Source organism: Carettochelys insculpta, chromosome 9 (genome assembly GCF_033958435.1).
Source record: "Carettochelys insculpta isolate YL-2023 chromosome 9, ASM3395843v1, whole genome shotgun sequence".
NCBI classification, from domain to species: domain Eukaryota; kingdom Metazoa; phylum Chordata; order Testudines; family Carettochelyidae; genus Carettochelys; species Carettochelys insculpta.
In genome coordinates, this window is record NC_134145.1 from 30,024,100 (window position 1) to 30,043,817 (window position 19,718).

Consider the following 19,718-nt stretch of genomic DNA (forward strand, 5'->3'; position numbering starts at 1 on the left):
TATAGGGAAGTGAATATTCAGCCAGTTCCAAAACACTCCTGTGTAAGCAGTGCTTGTCAGGCTATTATATAGACTAACCCTTTTAATTCAAAAGAAAGCTTTCCAAAGAAGCATCCTTTCATACAGAATTCAAAATATCACTATTATTCATAAGACCTTATTTTAATGGCATGATACAAAATTTTCTTGTCCCTCGAAAATCTCAGTATTATTGTACTCTTTCCTTTCCATTAACTTCTATGAAAACATTCTCTGAATCTACGCATTCCTCCCAGATGGAAGATGAAATCTAAACTGTACCGATGCAATAATTACTGTTCACTTGTAAGGATTTACTCAGAGATGCTTTTCTCAAAAGCCTATAAACTTCAGTCTTCGCAAACTGTTGATTTCCCGCATGTACAGTATTTAACAAATAAACAAACACCACTAGTCAGTATTCAGATTTCAACACATCAGAATTAAACTGAGTATTTCTCAGGCTTTAAGTAAATTTAATTAACAAAACCAAACCCCTGCTACTTAACAAACAACACTACGACAAGCCTGAGCTGCTATTACCTTATGTCACACTGATATATCCAGAAATGTCTTTTCAACTTTCAATATGAGAAGTGTGCCAAACCTTTGAAACTGCAGTCCAGCTCAGACCATTGCCCTCAGCCTTGCGTTGAGACGTAAAAGGAGTCGGTGTTTTTAGACCAGTTTGTTCCTATTTGTCACAGTCAACAGCAAAAATTCACAATTATAAAGGTAATGCAGCTTATTTGCAAAAATTAAGTCAAATGGTTGCTAGCAGTAGTCCCTGTAAGCCGTGCACCGAGGCAGACACCCAGGAGTGAGTCAAATGCAGCCCAGTTGATTAGCAGCACACCCATTGCTGCTCACAGCCAGCAGCAATGTGCTCCTGCCGGTGATGCACAACCGCTTGTGCGTTGGGGCACATAAAATTTATTGGCACATGGTTGGTAAAAATTAGAGGGAACATTGTCCACTAGCCAGTTGTCTGATGTACATCAGCAGCCCACATCGCAGGTAATAATGTAGGTGGAGAGGCACATTCAAAAAAGTCACTTTGTTCCCTCGTCACAAAGGAGGGGAAAGAACCTTGGCCTGTCCTCCCACTGTGCCAGACAACATCTCTGTGTTGGCCTTCTGCAGAACACATGTTGGGCAGCATATAAAGGGGCACTTTGCTCCCTCCCTGGAGCAGCAATGGAGCCAGGTGGACTCTGACTCTTGACTCAGAGCATCATGCCTGACTGCACCAGAGGCACTACTGAAATGCCAGTCTGGTGGATCCAATAGATAATTGGATGCGGGTCCTTTCGAACTTTGAAGATGAAGGCAAAGACCCTAAAATGAAACTCAGATCTGACACGCAGGCACCGCGAATGCAGACTGAGGTGAAAATGAAACAAAAAAGGATCTAATGTGGAAAAATATTAGGAAAATTCTTACAAACAGAGGAGAAATTTAGCTTTAATCACAGAATCACAGGATACTAGAACTGGAAAGAACCTCAAGGTGGCATCAAGTCCAGTCCCCTGCACTCCTGGCAGGACCAAGCATCACCGAGACCCTCCCTGACAGGTGTTTATGTTACCTATTCTTAAAAATCCCCCCCGATGTAGAGTCCACAACTTCCCCAGGCAATTCATCCCAGTACTAAACCAGCCTGACAGTTCAGAAGTTTTTCCTAAATGTCCAACCTAAACCTCTCTTGCTGCAAGTTAAGCCCATTGTTTTGTCTCCTAATGGGGTAATCTCCTGGGCCCAAGACACTTCGTTTGTCAATGCTACAAAACTAGTTGCCAGTAGCAGCATGGGTGAGTAGTGAGGAACAGCACACTCGGGTCACATGACTTATCCTTCCACAGGGAACACCAACAAGCTGTTTTTAAAAAATAACATATTTTATGTTTTAAGGGTTAGGAAAGAGTTTTCACTGTGGGGGAAGCAGGGAGATAGAGGGAAAATTCTTCCTCAGGTGAATCTAAATCTCTACTTAACTTCTTAACTTGAAGAAAGGAACAATGAAGAAAATAAAGTCTGCACACCCACACACCTCTCTTATTCTAATGTTGCCTTCCCCCAGCCTTCTTTTGATCTTACAGTTTTTTCCATTTTTTGCTTTGTTTGGATAACGTGTTGCAGTTGCTAGAACTCTCTGGTGTACTGAGTAATAAAACTCTCAGTTTCAAACAGAACAAAATTAACACTTTCTCTAACCAAGAATTAGCTCTGACTTACAAGCAATACTGTTTATTCGAAATTTTGAAAGAAACCTGAGATAATAAAGCATGTTACAGTACCAATATCCTTTACTGTGCAAACTTAGTCGGGTTTAACTTACAATACAGTAAGCCAGGAGCTCAGGGAGGAAAACTGATGCAACAGGTTTACTGAATTTAGTCTTTTACAGAACCTTTAATGTCTTGTGTGATACATATTTTGCTGATGGGTACTGCATTCTGAGTTCAGCAAAAATATGATGGCAGATGAGAACACTGCCCCATATGCAGGGCCTGAAAACAGAAAAGCTGTTTGATCACAGTTTCAGTATCTCACTGCAATGCTTATGCTACTTGTCAATCTAACCTTTTCAGTTTGTGATACCTTCCTCAGAACCATTGTAGTAAAATTATACAAAGGGAACATAAAATCTACAGGTGCTTTAGTCATGATTATGTTTCAAAACATAGGGTTAGAAAGACGGATACCCACTGGGATCTGGCTATTTGTTCTGTTAAAATTATCTGCCCTTTGAAATAATTATTTGGTAGCAAATCTAAGTAATCTGAGTAAAAGTCTATGAGGCTGCTTATCTGGGATAGGTACATCCAGCCAGGAAAATACACTGAATTTGTTGGAGGTAACTATAGTCTCACAGGAACCTTCAAAAGTGCAGTTTCCAGATTTCATAGTGAACTGAACATTCAAAAAGGGAAAAAAATGTTGGCATCATCATCACTGCTTTATCCACAACTCAAAGACGCAACTATCACGGACCAGATTCTGGTCTCTAAAACCCCATAGCTGCTATGAACCCTGACTTTGTCTGTTTGTTTTTGCCTTGTCTTGCTTCTGACTCCTGCCATTGCCCATGGTGCAGCTTGACCTTGATCCTGATTCAGCAGCTTGGTCATTAAACTTGACCTCAAGCCTGGCCAGTGGATGCTACTGGTCCAGCTGCCTTGCTCCAGCCATTACAAAGGCATTTACTCTGTCATTGGTCAGGTCGCTTCCAAACGTCTCTTCTCATATTCCATCTTCATAGGTGACCTTGATAGACACATCACCTACTACAGATGAACATAAAGGAAGTTAGCTAGATAACCGGTGGCAAAAAATAACACTGGGTGTAAATGACTGTGGCAAAGAGTGTTTGAAATCTGATGACAGCGCTATCCAGAATCCTACAAATAGGTTATTTTCAGAAGAGCACCTGGTGAACAGGACTGAACAAATCTCCTCTAAATGGTTGACATCATGCTGCCTCCCACAAGTAGCACAGCTAAGTATTTATCCCTGGGAGTTGTCATTCAATTTTGCAGGTAAGATTTGGATTTGGAACAAAATGCTGTTGAGATGACAGCACACCTTTGTTCAGGAATTGTTGGACTTACTCTTGTATGGTTCATTTTTTTCTCTGCCAGAGCAGACCAGATGGAGAGCTCATTTAAATCCATAAAGGGCTTTTTTTTTTTTCCTCCTTTCTTTCTAAAATAGACTCTCTGGGGAATCACGAAGCTTCATGGCTGGTGTTACACAGAAGGTCAGACCAAATGATCCTAACAGTCCTTCTGGCCTTGGGATCTTCTGATGCCCTTCACAGTACTGACCCATAGATTCATTATACTTTGTTTGAAAATGTTTTCTTCAGTTTGATTGTTTTTTCCTGCTGGTTCCAATTTTTGGTTGTGCATCCCCACAGTCCTGATTTTTCACACTACTTCAAATAACTTTGTCTACATGACATCTTAAACTCACTCAAGGCTCTGGCCGTCTTTTCTTCAAGCAAAGAGAATTGCAGTTTTCCATTCCCCGTAAACTGAACATCCACTCCATGAGGCCAACCCTGCGACAATTTGTTTTTGCTGGAGTTAGAGAAATTACTAACATGAATTCGTCCCAAAAGTAACTCCATATTCCAATACACACAGCACATCTTGAAGGTTTTCTTCTTTCCAAGGCAGAGTGACATATTTCCATATAGCTCTACCTGCTATGCAGGTAGCACCTGCAGCCAGGTCAGGGATAGTTTTTGGGGGACCTTGGGTTTTATTTATTCTTATTCCAGTTTCAGTACTTGTCATACATCTTTTCCCTTCTGGGGTGCTTCATGCTGTCCACAAATAGGCTGCTTGTGTAAATGTACTTAAACAGGTCCTTTGGGAAGCGGGAGGATTATTTTTTCAGGGTTTCTGTCCCATCCTCTGCTTACTCTGATATGCCATTTTGACACTAACCTTACATTATGCTATTGAAACTTTGCAGGTTTTGCTGAATTTCTGTAGTGATGTTGGCAAGGAGAAACATTCATTATTTTTTCCCAGCTATTCCCACTCTGTTTAGTGCCCAGATGAACACTGGCATTATCAAACAGTAACAACAGTCCTCCAAGGCAACTGCTTTAATCTCAGTGGATTTCAGATTTATGGCACAAAAACCATAAAACATTCATCTTCTTAAAATGTCTGAAGTCATCCCTGCACTGGGATGTGCTCTATACAACACAGCTGGCTGTTCGTTTTGATGTGCTTGAAGCAACATGGTTTCAAAGATTTGCCAACCACTAACAATTTAAGCACATGAAACCCACATGCCAATACAGTGAGATTTCTCCCCTCCCCCACTCAGAGGCAGTGTTCTCAGTAGCTGTAGCCAGTGTTTCTCTTGGCATGGTTTCCAAAAGATCATCGTTCACTGGTATGTAAATTTGCTCTGGCTATAGTATTTTATTAAATTAACCAACCACTGTCTAAGTGGGTCTATTGTTTCCATAGCAGATGATTACCTCACCAGCAAGCTGATCTGTCAAATCGCATGTCAATTTCTGATTCTGCTCAGCCAAACTGCATCAGCCAAAAATGGGATTTCACATTATAAATCGAGGCAAAACAGAAGCAACTGTACCACTAAAATCACACCTGCTTTGAACAGCTGACACCTCTAGACAACACGCTGACAATTGCTTTATTCAAGACGCCCTCAAGGCATTGTTTCAATTCCCTTTATTCTTAGTTGGGCCATACAAAACTCAAAGCCTTCCAAGCCAGACACCTTTGTTTTTGTTCTCTTTGGAGTCAATCATACAGGCACTGCGAATATTTTTTTGGTTTTATACCGTATTGAACAATGGGCTAGCTAACCTGTGGGAATGAGGCATTTCATCATCTTCTGAGGCATCAGGCATCAGATGGAATGGATCACATGGCTGCATCCAGTGCAAGACAATTCTGAGTTCTGATGTAAACGCTGGACCAAGTCCAAGCCAATGCCTTATTCATACAGCAGTATGTAGTCTCTTCATCTCTGCAACCCCTTTTAAACTTGGTTACATGTATAACACAATCAGTGCCTTAATTATAGAATTTTGATCCTGACAAAAGTAGTCGATACATGATTACACACAGCACTCCACTCTGATGTTGCGCTTTCCTTCAGGTGACTTTTTTGGTCCAGGACTGACACGGGCCCATTACAACAGCATATATTTGATAAATAATATTTTCCCTTCAAGTAAAATTGCTATAGATGGCTAGAAGTGTTTTAGCAAAAGGATCTTATGTGAGTCTAAGGGGCAAGCATCTGATAGCTACCCACAAAACTGCAGAGGGGAATGTAAAAATTTTAAAGCCAGAAAATGGTGAAAAATCTCTATGGATTTTTAAAAAAATAGTTCTTGAGCGGTTCAGGTCCCATCAGTAGAGAAGCTGGCACCAAGACTCATGAGAAAACAGCTTATTTTAAAAAACTTTTCTATTTACTTTTTGTTTTTCATTTCACACTTACATTCATGAATATTACAGCTACTAACATAAATAGAGTGAGGTCTAGCAGGCAGCTCAATCCAGCTGAAGGTGGTGCCTAGAAGCGAAGGTCTAAGCCAGATGTGTCCAACCTGTGGCCTGCGGGACAGCACGCGGCCCCACAAGATCGTAAACTTTTAACATTATTATGTGATTTATATACATTAACTATATTATATATTTTGTACGTGGCCCAAGACCATCTTCACTCAATGCAGCCCAGGGAAGCCAAAAGGTTGGACACCCATGGTCTAAGCCCTGGAAACCCACCTTTTGCTCAGCAGCCTTGAAGAGAGTTTTTTGAGTAATGAGAAAAAATATCAACTGTGCTCAGATTCAGAGAGAGCTTTGGCTTCTGGTTGCTCTGCTCCTGTATCACACAGGTCCTTTGGAGAATTCCATTGCATGTCTGAGGGGGAAAGACGGTGTGTGGAGAGGGTGAGGACCAAGTTCTAGTAGCCTAAGTGGAATCCTGAACATGGACGTGTCATTCTCCAGCACTTAAGCATGTGTATAATTTTAAGCATATCAACAGGTCCACTGAATCGAATTCACGTGAAAATGCTCTCTGAATAATCACATCGAAATCGTCTCCAGTCAGGTGTATGGAAAAGCTGCTCTTCAGAGAGACCAAGAGTGGAAGCTGTTGTTTGGGCCAACCATGAATACAGATATACTTGCTACAGTTCCTAAAACGTTTGGAGAGTGACGCCCCTAGCAATGCCAGGCAGAGGTTCTTGCTGGACAATTAGCCACATAGTGCCTGAGAATCCAGCATACTCCATCTTACTGTATCATGAACAAATAAGGACCATGCTTACCATCCTTCCAGATGGCTTTGCCCTGCTTGTGTACAACTCTTCTCCATACCCCTCACAGGCCCAAGCTTGCACAGGCAACTGGTGAGAGGGCCCCGGGGCGGGGGAGGGACGGAGCAGAGAGCACCAGCCACATGCCCCCCTCCCAGCCCTGAGAAGGGCCTGGGAAACCTCCTCCACCCCAGGCCCTGCCTCACCTTGCCCTTGCTCCACCCCTCCCCACCACTTCTTCCTCCAGCTGAGATGGCCTGGGGGACTAGCAGGAGAAGTCCGTGTCACCCCTTCTTCCCCACCCCCGGCCACACTCAATGGTGTTGGGGGAGGGGAAGGTGGCTCCGGCTGTGCCACTCCCAGGGAGAGTGGGGCTGCCTCAGAACTCCCTGGCAGCAAGGGGTGCAGTGCAGCTGGAGAGCAGTGTGAGCTAGAGCTGCTCTGCTGTGTTCTCCCTGCTGCTGCTGGTGAGTGCAGGGACGCAGAGTCCTGGTGCTGGTGGCGTGGCTCTGCTAGTCTGCCTTGTGTTGCACCTTCCCCGTCACTGCTGCTGAGTGCTGGGGAGCAAGGCCTCCTGCTGCTGGCTGGCCCCGCCCACCTGAGGCAGCTGCATGCAGCCCCCTGTGCATCCTCTCCCAACATGTCACCTGTGCAAGCTTGTGTTCAGCAGGGCTGAACTTGAGAAAGCTGTTCGACGTATAGTAATCCTGTTAATGCTCTGGCCAAAAGCTATAGTGCTGTGAACTCAAAATATAAAATAAAATAAAAAGGGCTGGCTGGAACCAGCAAACAGAAGAATATTTTTAATAAAAGGATAACCATGAAAAACTAGTGCAGGTTGAACCTCTCTAGTCCAGCACCCTCAGGCCCTGGCTGGCACCACACAAGAGAATTTGCCAGACGACAGGAGGTCAATATTGTCTAGGAGCATTACCAACACTTCACTGCTTATTGGGCTCTTAGAAGATATTTAGGGGCAAATCACAGCTAAATAAAAGCACAGAACACTGAGAGCCAGGGCTGGTGGTTTTAAACAAACTTTATGGGACCACAGAAGCTTGGCCATACCCATGATAAGTGGTTATCCACCTAACTAAAATTCTTATGGACGTTGCCAGATGAGAGAGTGCCAGACTACAAAGGTTCAACCTGTACTTTAATAAGGTGGACTCCTCACAAACTTTGTTAATTAACAGTAAATAAAGTGATTTAAAAATCTCTTTTGGTAGCACATGCAGAGAACTGGAATGCTTTTATTTGCTGGTTTTTAATATGTTGTTGCCATTTAGTATAACTGCAAATTTGTTAACTTCAATTGTAGGTTTATAAGTATATGCTATGTAATCTTAGATGAATGGAGGAGTCAATGAAGTTCATTAAAAAGGAAGATGATGGGCAAAGTAATGAAACTAATTAAAAATAATAAAATGATCATATGCTGAGTGCAGCAACTGAAAAGGTTTGTTGTTGCCATTTCCTGGATTATTTTGCTTGTGTATCCCTTTTTTCCACCCACTGTATTGTTTGTGGGCAAGAAGGGGCAAGCTGCTTCCAAACACAGGCTGAGGCTTGAGGGTAGCGAAACAGAAAAAGAAGAAGAGATAAACACTGCAAAGACATGAGCCATGTAATTCCTTCTTCCCCATACTCCTCCACATGTCCCAACCTTTGCCCTGTGCACAGGGCCAAAAAGGCTTCTGCTGGCCCCATTCTGGTGAGAACCCTGGAAGAAATTTGGGGAAAATGGGGAAATGTGATCCTGCATGTCCCCACCCACCTGTTAACTCAGAAGATGTGGTTCCAGGTACCAGGGGAGGCAGCTCCAACTTGAAGACCCAGCCCCAAACCCCAGGGGTGGCCCTGCCCATACCTTTTCCCAACTCAAACTCCCTCTCAGAGTCTTGGGCATTGGGTGAGGTGGGATTTTGAGTGGGAGAAGAATGCAGGCTCTGGGTATTCTGGGCACCACCAAATGTTTTGCAAACTTGCTGCCCCTGCCCCCGGGAACCTGGGTTGGCCAGATTGTTCTGAAAATTTCCAGATGGGCTCAAATGTTTGAGCAGACCCACAGAAGTTTCACCAAACACTTTGCAGAAAATGGTTCAGAGAGAGAAAAAGCAAATATCTCAAAGGGTGAAGCACAGCCACAAGACATTAGCTTTTTTCCAGTGAGTTACTTGTAAAGCAAACGCAGGCTGCCTCTCCCAGCCTAGAGATAGAGATAAGGGTTGAATGGAACACTCCTAAAACTGGAAAGAAAGAAGTAAAGTGTAGGTGAGGGAAAATAGGTGTAGAAGCCTTTTTGTTTTTATCTTCTGCTCTGTGTGCTATGTACCTTTCGGTAAGTAAACAGTCCTTTGCTTGAAAGATTCTGCTTTTGAGTCTTTGATTTGAGGTGCTGATACAGATTCCTGGAACAAAAGGGTTTCCAAATGCCAAACACAGAACCTCTTGTGGTAACATGTCAGGCAAACAGGGGGCTGTAGCCCAGGGATCCAATGAGAGTGGCTGGATTACATGATTTCATCCAGGCCTGATCCCCGAGGGTTGCACCCAGAGGAGAAAACAGAGCTCACCACGTAACTAGGAAAAATGGCTGTAAAGCAACTTAAACCTAAGTGAACAGAATTATTGCAATATACAGCTATCAACAACTTCTCTAAAAGTAAAAGTTAAATCAGAAAGAGCATTTAAGCTTACTGCTTCACCAGTTTTTCCCAGGCTTCCTTGGTCTCCTATTTCTCCCTGTTAATATAGAGAACAGATTATTAGTTTCATTTCTTGCAGGAGGGGGCATTAAGCTTCTTCTTCACAAATTTTTGTATTTTGCTTTCTGTACAAAACCTAAGCAGTACAACTACACAACAGCAACAACAAAGATTTTGCCTTCATGTTCATGTATGGTTTGGTTCTCTTTTTAATACCCCTCTTATATTCATGTCTTCCCTTTGTGAAATGAAAATTAAATATAAATCCTCTAGATAACTCCCTTCATTAATTCATAACCACTTCTAAAAGCAAATTTTACCCATAAATAATTTGTTGGCCTCTTTACGTTAATTTTGCAATATTCCATGTCAGGGTAATTATCTGTATAAAGAGGAATAATATGAATCAGATATTTAACTCTCCAATGGCTTTTCCAGATTTGCACTCTCCCACACTGAAAATGGTTTAGCCAGTCTTCCTACTTTGCACAATAGATGGACTGAAATGCTAACAAAGCCATGTTACTCTTCAAAAAATACTACATTAGAAAGAGAGTGTAATAACTGAGATCACAATCTGCTCCTACAATTTTCCCAAGTCTTGCAACTGCATGGGTTCATGGTGGATTTAAACTGATGTATTTTTACAGCAGAATTTTACAAGAGAATGTCATTATAACACTAACACTACAGAAGTGGCAGTCTCAGCCCTATTATTCCATCACACAGGGAACTCAGGAGCACCTGCAATTACGTTGGCTCAGCTGGGAGGCATTTTGCTTCCTTGCAGCTAAAATATTGGTGTGCAAGTAGGTGTAGCATCAGTGCCATGGAAGACCTTTAAGTGAAAAGGGACTGAGCTCATGCCAGCCTTCCCCAGATGTACCCCAGTCCTCTCTTTAATTCCTGCCTCCACACACCAAGGACCCCCAAGTTTACATTAATCCTCCTTTTAGCGTCCTCAAATTTCAACTTCTCCTCCTCCACAGAGCCATATGGAGGGCCAACATGCCATTCATGTTCCCCAGTCTTGTGTAGAGAGTCTTCTTCACTCTCCCAACTGGTGAGCCAGCAAGTAAGAAGATTCATGGCTATTTACATGTCAGTGAGTGGCCTCCAGTCAGGTGCTCCCTTGTGGCCACTGGGCCACCCTGCAAGTGGTCCCTCACCTCAGTTTTCCTCCTGAGTTCAAAGTAAATTCAATACACGTGTGTCCTCTAGTCCATCACAGTTTTTTTAGTCAAAACACAGTGCAAATGCCCCAAAACACAAGTCACACATCATCCCTGTTCACCTAATCTTTACTAGAGACGCAGCTGCTTTCTCACCATCTTGTCGTGTTCTACTCGGCCTAGACTCTATCAGTCATTCTCTGCCCTGCCACAAGCCAAGCCCTTTCTTCTGGGCACAATCCCCCTCTTCCCAGCAGCATCTTCCACTGTCTCTCTGCCGAACGTCTCTCTTAGCTCCTCTGGCACTCAACTTGCCAGCAAGGAGAGGAGCAGATCAAGCCTTCTGCTGCTTCCCTCCCTTCAGCTGGCCTTAGATCCAGCTCTCAAGTTCAGAGACAGTAATCATCTCCCTCTGCTACTCCTTCACGCTTTCAATCCACTCCAGACCTTTCTGCTGTAGGGAAGCCTGCCAGCAAACCCCTTACTGCTCTCCTGCGTTCAGCCCTCTCCCAGGAACCACCTTTCCTGGCTAAACCAGGTTACCCTTGCCCCCTTAACTCACTCTCAAGCCTTTGCTGTCCCCCAGGTGGTGCCTCACCCTCTGAACTGGCCCAGATACAGAGCACCCAGACTGGAATGGGAACACTGAGCCCAACTACTGCGAGCAGGCCAGCAACCCTATTCCAATGTGTCTCTCTCCCTTCCTCCCACACACACACCACTCTCCCCAGTGGCTCTCTAACACGGCTGCTGAGCCATTTTTATGGTGGGGGTGCCGCTGAAGGAAATCACGTACTTGGTATTTCTTATTACTTTTTCAAGCCCAGGTGAGCGGCAGTGGCCTTAGTTAAAGAACCACTGGCTCTAACTACAATCCATGTTCGTATACAAAACCCAGCAATATTACCTTCAAGCCTTCTGGTCCAGGTTCACCTGCATACCCTTTCCGACCTGGCCTTCCCTAAAATAACAATTAAGATGAAAGATTTCAAATATTTGATTTTTACAAAGAGTATGTATCTTCATTTCCCAATTTTCCTATTTATCAAGGAGTCTCTCTCTTGAAAAGCTATCAAATTAAATTAAGTAAATGTTTAAATATAATAAACCATCTAACTTGACTGCAATTGTGCATTCTATAGCCCCTTTTCTGAACACATGCCATTGAACACAAAATAATATACAGTACAATCAACAAAACCTGCATTAACTTTTTACAACAGCTAGTGATTTAGAAGAAAAAAAATTATCAAAACCCAAGGAGCAACATCTGCTTCAGTTTCAGTTAAGAGAGGCTGATGAGGCAGCAAAGAAGAGAAGGGAGATAATTCGCTGTGGGCACGCCGCCACTGAGGTAATGCTGGCAGAGAATTTGATCTGAAGTCTTTAGTGGCAGAGAAAAGCAGTTATCAGACAGACTGAGCTCTAGATTGCTTGCTCAGAAAGAGTGCAGTAAACCCTCAGTTTAATGGATGCTGATTTAACGGACTTCGAAAATAATGGACGCTGCCTGCCAGGCCACCCACCCCCAAATAAATGCTGGCAACTCACCAGCGCTGCTGGAGGCACTGGGCTGAAGGAGGCACTGGAGTGGCTGGTGCCGCCAGGGCTGGAGGAGCTGCCACCCCAGCTGGGGCTGCAGGACCCACCGCTGCAGCTGGGGCCACTGCTGGGGCTGGAGGAACCGCTGAGCCACTGCCACCGGAGCCGCCACATGCTCCTCCTACTGGGGCAGGGCACATGTGTGGGCAGGTGTCATGCGCTGAGATTCGGATTTTACAGACTTTCGGCATTACCAGACACCCCTTCCCCCCATTAGTCCGTTAAATTGAGGGTTTCCTGTACATCATAACCTGGCGTATGCTGGGGATGACATCATTGTGACACTTGGGACTGCAGAATGTCCAAATTACCCATGCCGCCTGCAGTTATCAGATGCAAGTAAAATACATCATGGAGCTCCCTGGTGCACAGTGAAAGCAGCGATTGTTAATTGGGATGTGTGCATGCACGCATGCGCGGGAGGTGAATACTAAAATCTGCCTCTCAGCTGTCTCCCTTGAGATGGTTAGTCCCATGCTGGTTTTATGCTCAGGATATCACATACACTATGGGCACATCTATGCTACCAAGGGTCTGGCTCCATTACTAAGTTTTGTCAACAAAACTTATGTTGACACCCAAAATTTGACAAAACACAAATTGCCAGGGGGCGTTCACACTTGCTTCCTCTGTCAACAGAACATGTCCACAATGAGGGCACGATCATCAAAAGTGTGAGCAGTGCACTCTGGGTACTTATCCCACAGCACACTGATGAGGGAAGGTACAGCTGATCATTCCACTGCAGGGATTCCCCTCTGAGTTCTTCCACAGCCTCCTCAGGTGCCAAGAGTGGCATCATGAGTAGCTCCCCTCCTGTTGCAGCAGCCTGTCTGCCCGTCTTCCTAGTGCAGGCCAGAACAGGGGCCATCCAATGGTCTGCTTCTGTGTTTGTTCCCCGAACAGCAGCTCACTCAGCTTTCAGATATTTTCCAGAGTTTTGAAAGGGAAGGGTGCATGTCTACTGGTCAGCAGAGATCAAAACACTGAGGAGAGCCATTGGAGTAGGCACTGGGATCCTGGAGAAAGCTAAATTTGACCACAAAACAGAGGTTACACTGGCTATCTGTTTACACTAAAGGGCAGGTGAAAGAAAAAAATCTCTTGGAGGCATGGAAATATTTTGTTGCCAAAACTGGACATTTTTCCCAACAACAGTCGCCTTGTAGAGTGTACACTCTGACTGTTTTGTGGCCCAAAGGCAGTTTTTGGTGACAAACCCTGGCAGAGTAGACATGCCCTAGAATTGTGTTCAGCACCTAATGGGTGCAAACTGTGTCTGAGGAGCTTGCAATCCAGAAACAAACATAAACTAGGAGGACTGTAACACTGTGTATAATGGACTCCTCTTATAGGCTTACTGACAATACCATGGTAGGTGAAAAACCATAAAAGGGAACCTTCAGGTATTGAACAGACACTTGAATTTCTGCTAAGCGGGAATTTTCAGTCTTTTGAGACTAACAGCTGCAACAGACTGAACGACTGTAACTCTAGTCTCAGTAGTGTTCATTGAGACTTTCACTTACAGCATGCCCATCAAAGCAGGGCAAAGTACAGCCAAAGTGATGGATGCCAAAGCAAGCAGTCCTGTAGTACCTTTAAGACTAATAATTTTACTTATTCATTATTTACAGCCATTAGTTTTGTATTTATATTAATTAACTTGTTATTCTTTAAGGTTCTACAGGACTGCTTGCTTTGTTCGTTAAAGATACAGACTAATATGGCTACCCCTCTGAGACTAATCCACATCAAGTTACCTCCTTATTTCTCAGACCAAGGGCACATTCTGGGTTCTGTCACCTTGACACCTCTGTCGCTTAATGCCAGTGTCTGGGCATGTTCCTAGACTGTCTGAAAATTATCTATGTTTGGAGACTACATATTCTTAATACAATCTTTAATCTCACTCATTTTTCTGGCAGCCACAATAACCCCAAAAGCATTCCATTTTGCTACCCAAGTTTCAACAAGCCTGGAAAGATGTGCTTTGGTAATCTTCTTTCGCTTTTATAAATAGCTGAAATACAATATCAGTGTGCCAGTGCTGCCAGAGAGGAGCGGAAGCATTTAGTCAACCCATTTACAACAGTATTTGGCTGGCACCTTCCATTTGCTGAAGCTGTTGAGAACACAAGCACTGGTGCAGAAAAGGCCAAACAGGAGCTTGAAGTGAGTTACTTGAGGGCACAATTCCAGGTAAGAAGTATTGAAAGAATATCTCATTCCAGCTTTACAAACTCTGAGTTAATGGCTATGCTGTCAGTACCCTGCTCATTGCTGGTCCAACCTCTCCCCCGGCCCAGGTGGATTCAGTTAGATGGGAGTGGGAGAGGAAGGGACAGAGGATGGTAATAAACCCTGCAGCTTTGCAAAGAGCATCCTCAGAGCTAGACAAAACATGATTTACAGAAAAGTCACATTCCTATACTTGGGTCAGGTCTACTCAAGGGCTGTAAGTGCACACATGGACCATGAAACTATTCGGGTTATTTACCAGTAGCTCACAATATGCAATAGTTTTACCTGAGATTCCCACAAGAAAAATCTGACCTTCTGAGGTGTAACTATACACCACTCAATATTTATCATTTATTTCTACAAAGACTGTGCCACCCTTCTACTCTGCAGCACTTACTCCTCATTAAAGTAGTTGTGCAAGGTGACTCAATCCAGGCAAGGGTGGCAGAATCTGGCTTTCTACGATTGATTATTGGTGTCATGTGGTAAAATAATTAAGGGACACAAAGTTAGGACTTATATTGGTCACCTACATGAGTTAGTTTATTGCAAATTTGCCATATGAGCCAAGCACAATCAATATACAGTCATTATTCTAATTTCAGAGAATAACCCTGAAATCCATGCCTATCGTTCAGAGCTGCTCAATAAATATGTAAAACTGAAATTAGAATAAAACATACTTTTGAGTGATTAATTAAACACTCACTTGTTCCTGGAAACCACACTTACTAAATATGAGGTTAGTATTTTACCTGATGGTTTTACTTTCAGGACTTTCTTGTGCCAATATGCATTACATCTTTACCTCTTTATATTCGCAAGCAAGTTTCCACATACAGTATCTCATCTACAATTTTTGGAGGGGAAAATGGTTGTAGCTTGCTTGGAATCATCTCAGTGGGAGGACTGGTATTGGAATCCACACCACACGCACACAAGTCAAAAAATAATAGTATTTTGCAGGTTCACATACAGGATTCCCTCTAATTTTTTCCATCCATGGGCAGAATAAATTTAGTTAGGTGCGCCAAGGCATGTGTGGATGTGCACCACCAACAGAAACCCATGCTGCCGGTGGAGAGTGGCTATGGGTGCTCTGCTAATCACCTGGGTGGCACCTGAATCTCTCCTTGGTGGCTGCCCAAACACTCAGCTTTCAGGGAACACTTGTTCACATAGAGCCCCTCCACCCCCATATTTTCCTTTCAATCATTGTTAATTGCCAAGATGTTTGGAGTGCATTCCAGACCTGGATTAAACAGGTACAACTGTGAAAGACTCTTGGTCAAATTTTCCAGTTATAGAAATAGCAGCCTAGGTCACTCATCAGGTGAAAATTGATCATAAAAATTGGTGAAAGTGGATATAAATAGGAAACAATGTAAAACTTGAGGCAAGTTATAGACATTCAATGCATGTGCAAAACGAGCAGAATTTACGCCTTGAGGAGGACAGTTACTGACAAGAAAACATAAGGTGTAAGAGAAAGTAGGGGTGGCCTCTTCCTCTATCAATCTTGGAAAAGTCACTTAAATGCAGTTCCCCTAAGGAAACTGATTTTTTTGTTAATGAATTAAGAATGTTCCAACCCCTCATTCAGGAAAGAGAAATCATGTGCTCCTTGTCACCTCCAAACTGACCTACCCATGTTAACTTTCACATCCCACACTGCCCTCCTAACCCTGGCTCGTCTTTCATATATCCATTAACACACAGAAGGCATGCACCACACTAGGGGCATGCTTTTATAATAGAATGATTGTAAATGCTCAGGCTGCTTTGCTGGGACATTCTACGTCTTCCTAGGAGGAACTGGTTGACAGGCTAATATATAAGTTCACAAATTGTTTGTGGCTTTTGCTCTTCATCTGGCTCTCACAATGGCGATCAGGAAACTTGTTCCACTACAATTAATGGGATTTTGGCCATTGACATGAATGAAAGGAGGATCAAAACTGTGTTTTCAAAACTGTTTCTGCAATTTGGAACCGAAATATTGTGAAGAGCAAGAGGTGTAAATAGGTTGCAGATTTGGATCAGAACCAACATCCAGGTTGGTTCAACCCTGTTTGGGATTTTTCTGACTCCAGTCCTCACTCCCATGTAACCATCCCATCTCTCCCAACCCATGTTATGAGAAGGGGTGCAGAGCCTAGGGCAGGCCGAAGCAGGGGAAGGTGATGGGATCCAGGGGTAGGAATAGGATGCAGTAAACTGGCAAGTGGTCCTAAGTTAGCAAGGGAAACCAAAGTATCCAGGCTGTGGTAGCTAAGCCCCTGAAGCAAGAGAAAAAGCTGACAGCTGAAACACACAGCAAGGATCCCAACCCCCTACCGATCCAATGATCCCTGATTCTCTCGTTCTTCTGCCTCTGCATGGAATGTGGGCATCTGCTCCAAAATATCTGAGGAGGGGCCACAGGGTTGAAATTTTAAGTTCATCATGTGTTTTCTGTTCATGCCTTCTTCACTCAAAGTTGTCTTCTAAGAGTGATGACGCAATCATTAGCAAGGCAACATGTTTGCCATGGTGATGAAAGTGTCGAAGCTCATGGTGACTTTTCTGCTTGTCTGTGACTTTCAAATGTGAGTGAGGGGACGCTGACCATCACCAGCAACACTCTCTGCACTGGCGTTAGCACTCTGGCCTGTTGGCCATACCTGAGCCTTGCTGTGACCCCATGTTCCATGCTGCAAGGCCTAGAGTGGGGAGCCAGGCCCAGCCCCTCCAGTCATCAACTGCCACTGTGAGGGGAGTGTGGGGTAGATTATCTCCAGACCTGTTCCACCTTGTGGGGCATCCCCTCCTCACCAGGCTGGGATTAGGGTGAGGGGGTAGAGCACATTCCTTCAGGTAGCCTGTGCCCTCTGGGTGGCCCGAGGAGACGGAGAGCGCTGGGTTACGATTCTAGAGAGGTATATTTCAAACTCAGTTGTTACAACTTTTTTAAAATAAAAAAAATCAGGAAGCAGTCTTTATACATTTAGTGAAAATAACCCCTTTTCTGAGAAAATGCTGTTTAAATGCCTTTGCACACCACTTTCCCCTAAAAAAAACCTTATAACGTCTACTAAATTTACCATTACTACTGTGTGGTTTTTAGTGATAGCTCTTGCGACAAATCTGCAAAATTTTAATAATTGGAGATGCTGATATTTTTCAATTTTCTAACAGGAAAATTGAAACAAAATACTTCTTTCTGGGTCAAGTGGCCTGAATTAAAAAAATTCACTTTCTTGAACCAAATCCAAATATTTTCTTTTGGGTCGGTTTGACATTAATCTGTTATGGACAGAATTTTGAAGTTGCCAATTTTGATTGGCTGTAGTCCTAGAGGTTTCATCATCTTGGAGATTCCAGGTCAACACTGGAAGACTGGCAACCTTACAGAGCTTCTGCAGTGCCTCACACTCCCATGGCTGTAATATATCAGCTTTGATGCATTGCAGTCTCTCCTCTGTCTGAAATGGCACAGTACATTGTGGACCCTGTAGTCAGTTCACTGAGCTCACCCATAAGAGAGAATGGGAGTATGCAGCATGAAAATAACTCCCATGAAGTACAGCAGTAGCTCAGGCACATGCACAGCTCAACAACACATTTCAACTTTAAATTTTTCTTTTCAGATCTTTACTTGGTCATTTTTCAGAGCAAACTCATCCTTTAAATAATACTTTTTGTTGGCTATAGTAATTTGTCTTGGGGTAGCCATGTTAGTCTGCAGACTCACAAATAACAAGCAGTCCTGTGGCACCACAGAGACTAACAAATTTATTAGTGCATGAACTTTCATGGGTGAAACCTTCTTCCTCAGATGAAAAAATGAGAGGAAAAACAGAATTGAGGGTTCATATAGGAGGGAGATAAGATATTTAGTAATAGATAAGATAATTAAGATCTCTATTCAGGCCAAGGTTAAAAGTGTCAGATTTGTAAACAAATTCCAATTTGGATGTCACCCTTTGTAATCTTGTGATACAAACCTTTTGTACAAGAATGGCTGCTTTTATATCCATCATTCATTGTCCAGGGAGGATAACTTGTTCCCCAACAGGCTTATGTGCATTCACATTCCTCACATCTGATTTATGTCCATTCATCCCTTGGAGCAGAAAATATCCAGTTTGTCTAATATACATGGCAAAGAGCCACTTAAGAGCAATTTTGCCACTTTTGATATTCGCAGGAATGAGACTCATCCTACTAATTGGCTTCATTAACTGGTCCTATTAGTGACAGGTAACCATTTTTTCTCCTTTCCCTCACCTCCTTACCCCCTCTATATAAACCCTGGATTCTCCTTTTTCCTCTTCATTTTTCATTCAAAGAAGTGGGTTTTGCCCACAAAACCTCACGACCTGGTAAATTTGTTAGTCTCTAAGGTGCCATTGGACTGCTTGTTATAGTAATTTGTGTTTGTAGTAGCAATGCTACTCATACTCACTCTTGGTCCAACTCCTCCAATAGGTCCAACTGGTCCTTCTTCTCCCTGAAAAAACAAAACAAAAAACAAAACAGAATTTTAAACAACTTTTTTGATACCTGTCAATGACTATGGCCATTTACATTAAAATTGTAAACTTGCATAGTAAATGGACATAGGTAAAGATCTTTACTGCTAGGATCTAGGTTTGCATACACGGGAAAGGCTCTACAACTGATCTCACCTCAATCATTGTCAGTCAGAAATCTATGTTTTACAAAACCTTCAAAGACGATCTGCTTAAGGAAAGCCCGGGTTGACCTGGTCAAAATTTTTTACCTTTTCTGACAAGCTGTACTGAGAAGGTTTTGGGGTTTCACAGGTGTAACTGAGGTTCTAATCTGGCTTAGCCATGCATTTATCTCTCGGAGTCTAATTCTCAGACAGGACTTTTGTCTTGCTTTGCATGTTCACCACATAGCTGTGGCATAACCCCTGAGCAAGCAGAACAGTCCTGCCAGGATCTCTCTTGCCTCTCCAAGCAGATGTGAATGGGTGTGTGGGCAAACCAGACCGAAAACTTCTTCTTTTCATCCCAGTTGTCAGGAATAAAGAAGAAGAAAGAAGAGACATTGAAGTGTTACCAAGAGTCGCAAAATAATCACACGTGACCATGTATTGTAATGGCAGGTTTTTGAGGATGCCATTTGACATTCTGATGC

General features: G+C 43.2%; 1 protein-coding gene across 1 annotated transcript in view; it reads right to left on the bottom strand.

The window, feature by feature from the left end:
* The window catches only part of COL24A1 (collagen type XXIV alpha 1 chain), a 232,914-nt gene that overhangs the window by 94,396 nt on the left and 118,800 nt on the right, over nt 1-19,718 (bottom strand). The window contains exons 20-22 of the mRNA XM_075003270.1: nt 19,018-19,062; nt 11,632-11,685; nt 9,545-9,589 (exon numbers count right to left, since the gene is read on the bottom strand). Of these exons, the coding sequence (XP_074859371.1) occupies nt 9,545-9,589; nt 11,632-11,685; nt 19,018-19,062 (144 nt within the window). The remainder of the gene's footprint in view (nt 1-9,544; nt 9,590-11,631; nt 11,686-19,017; nt 19,063-19,718) is intronic.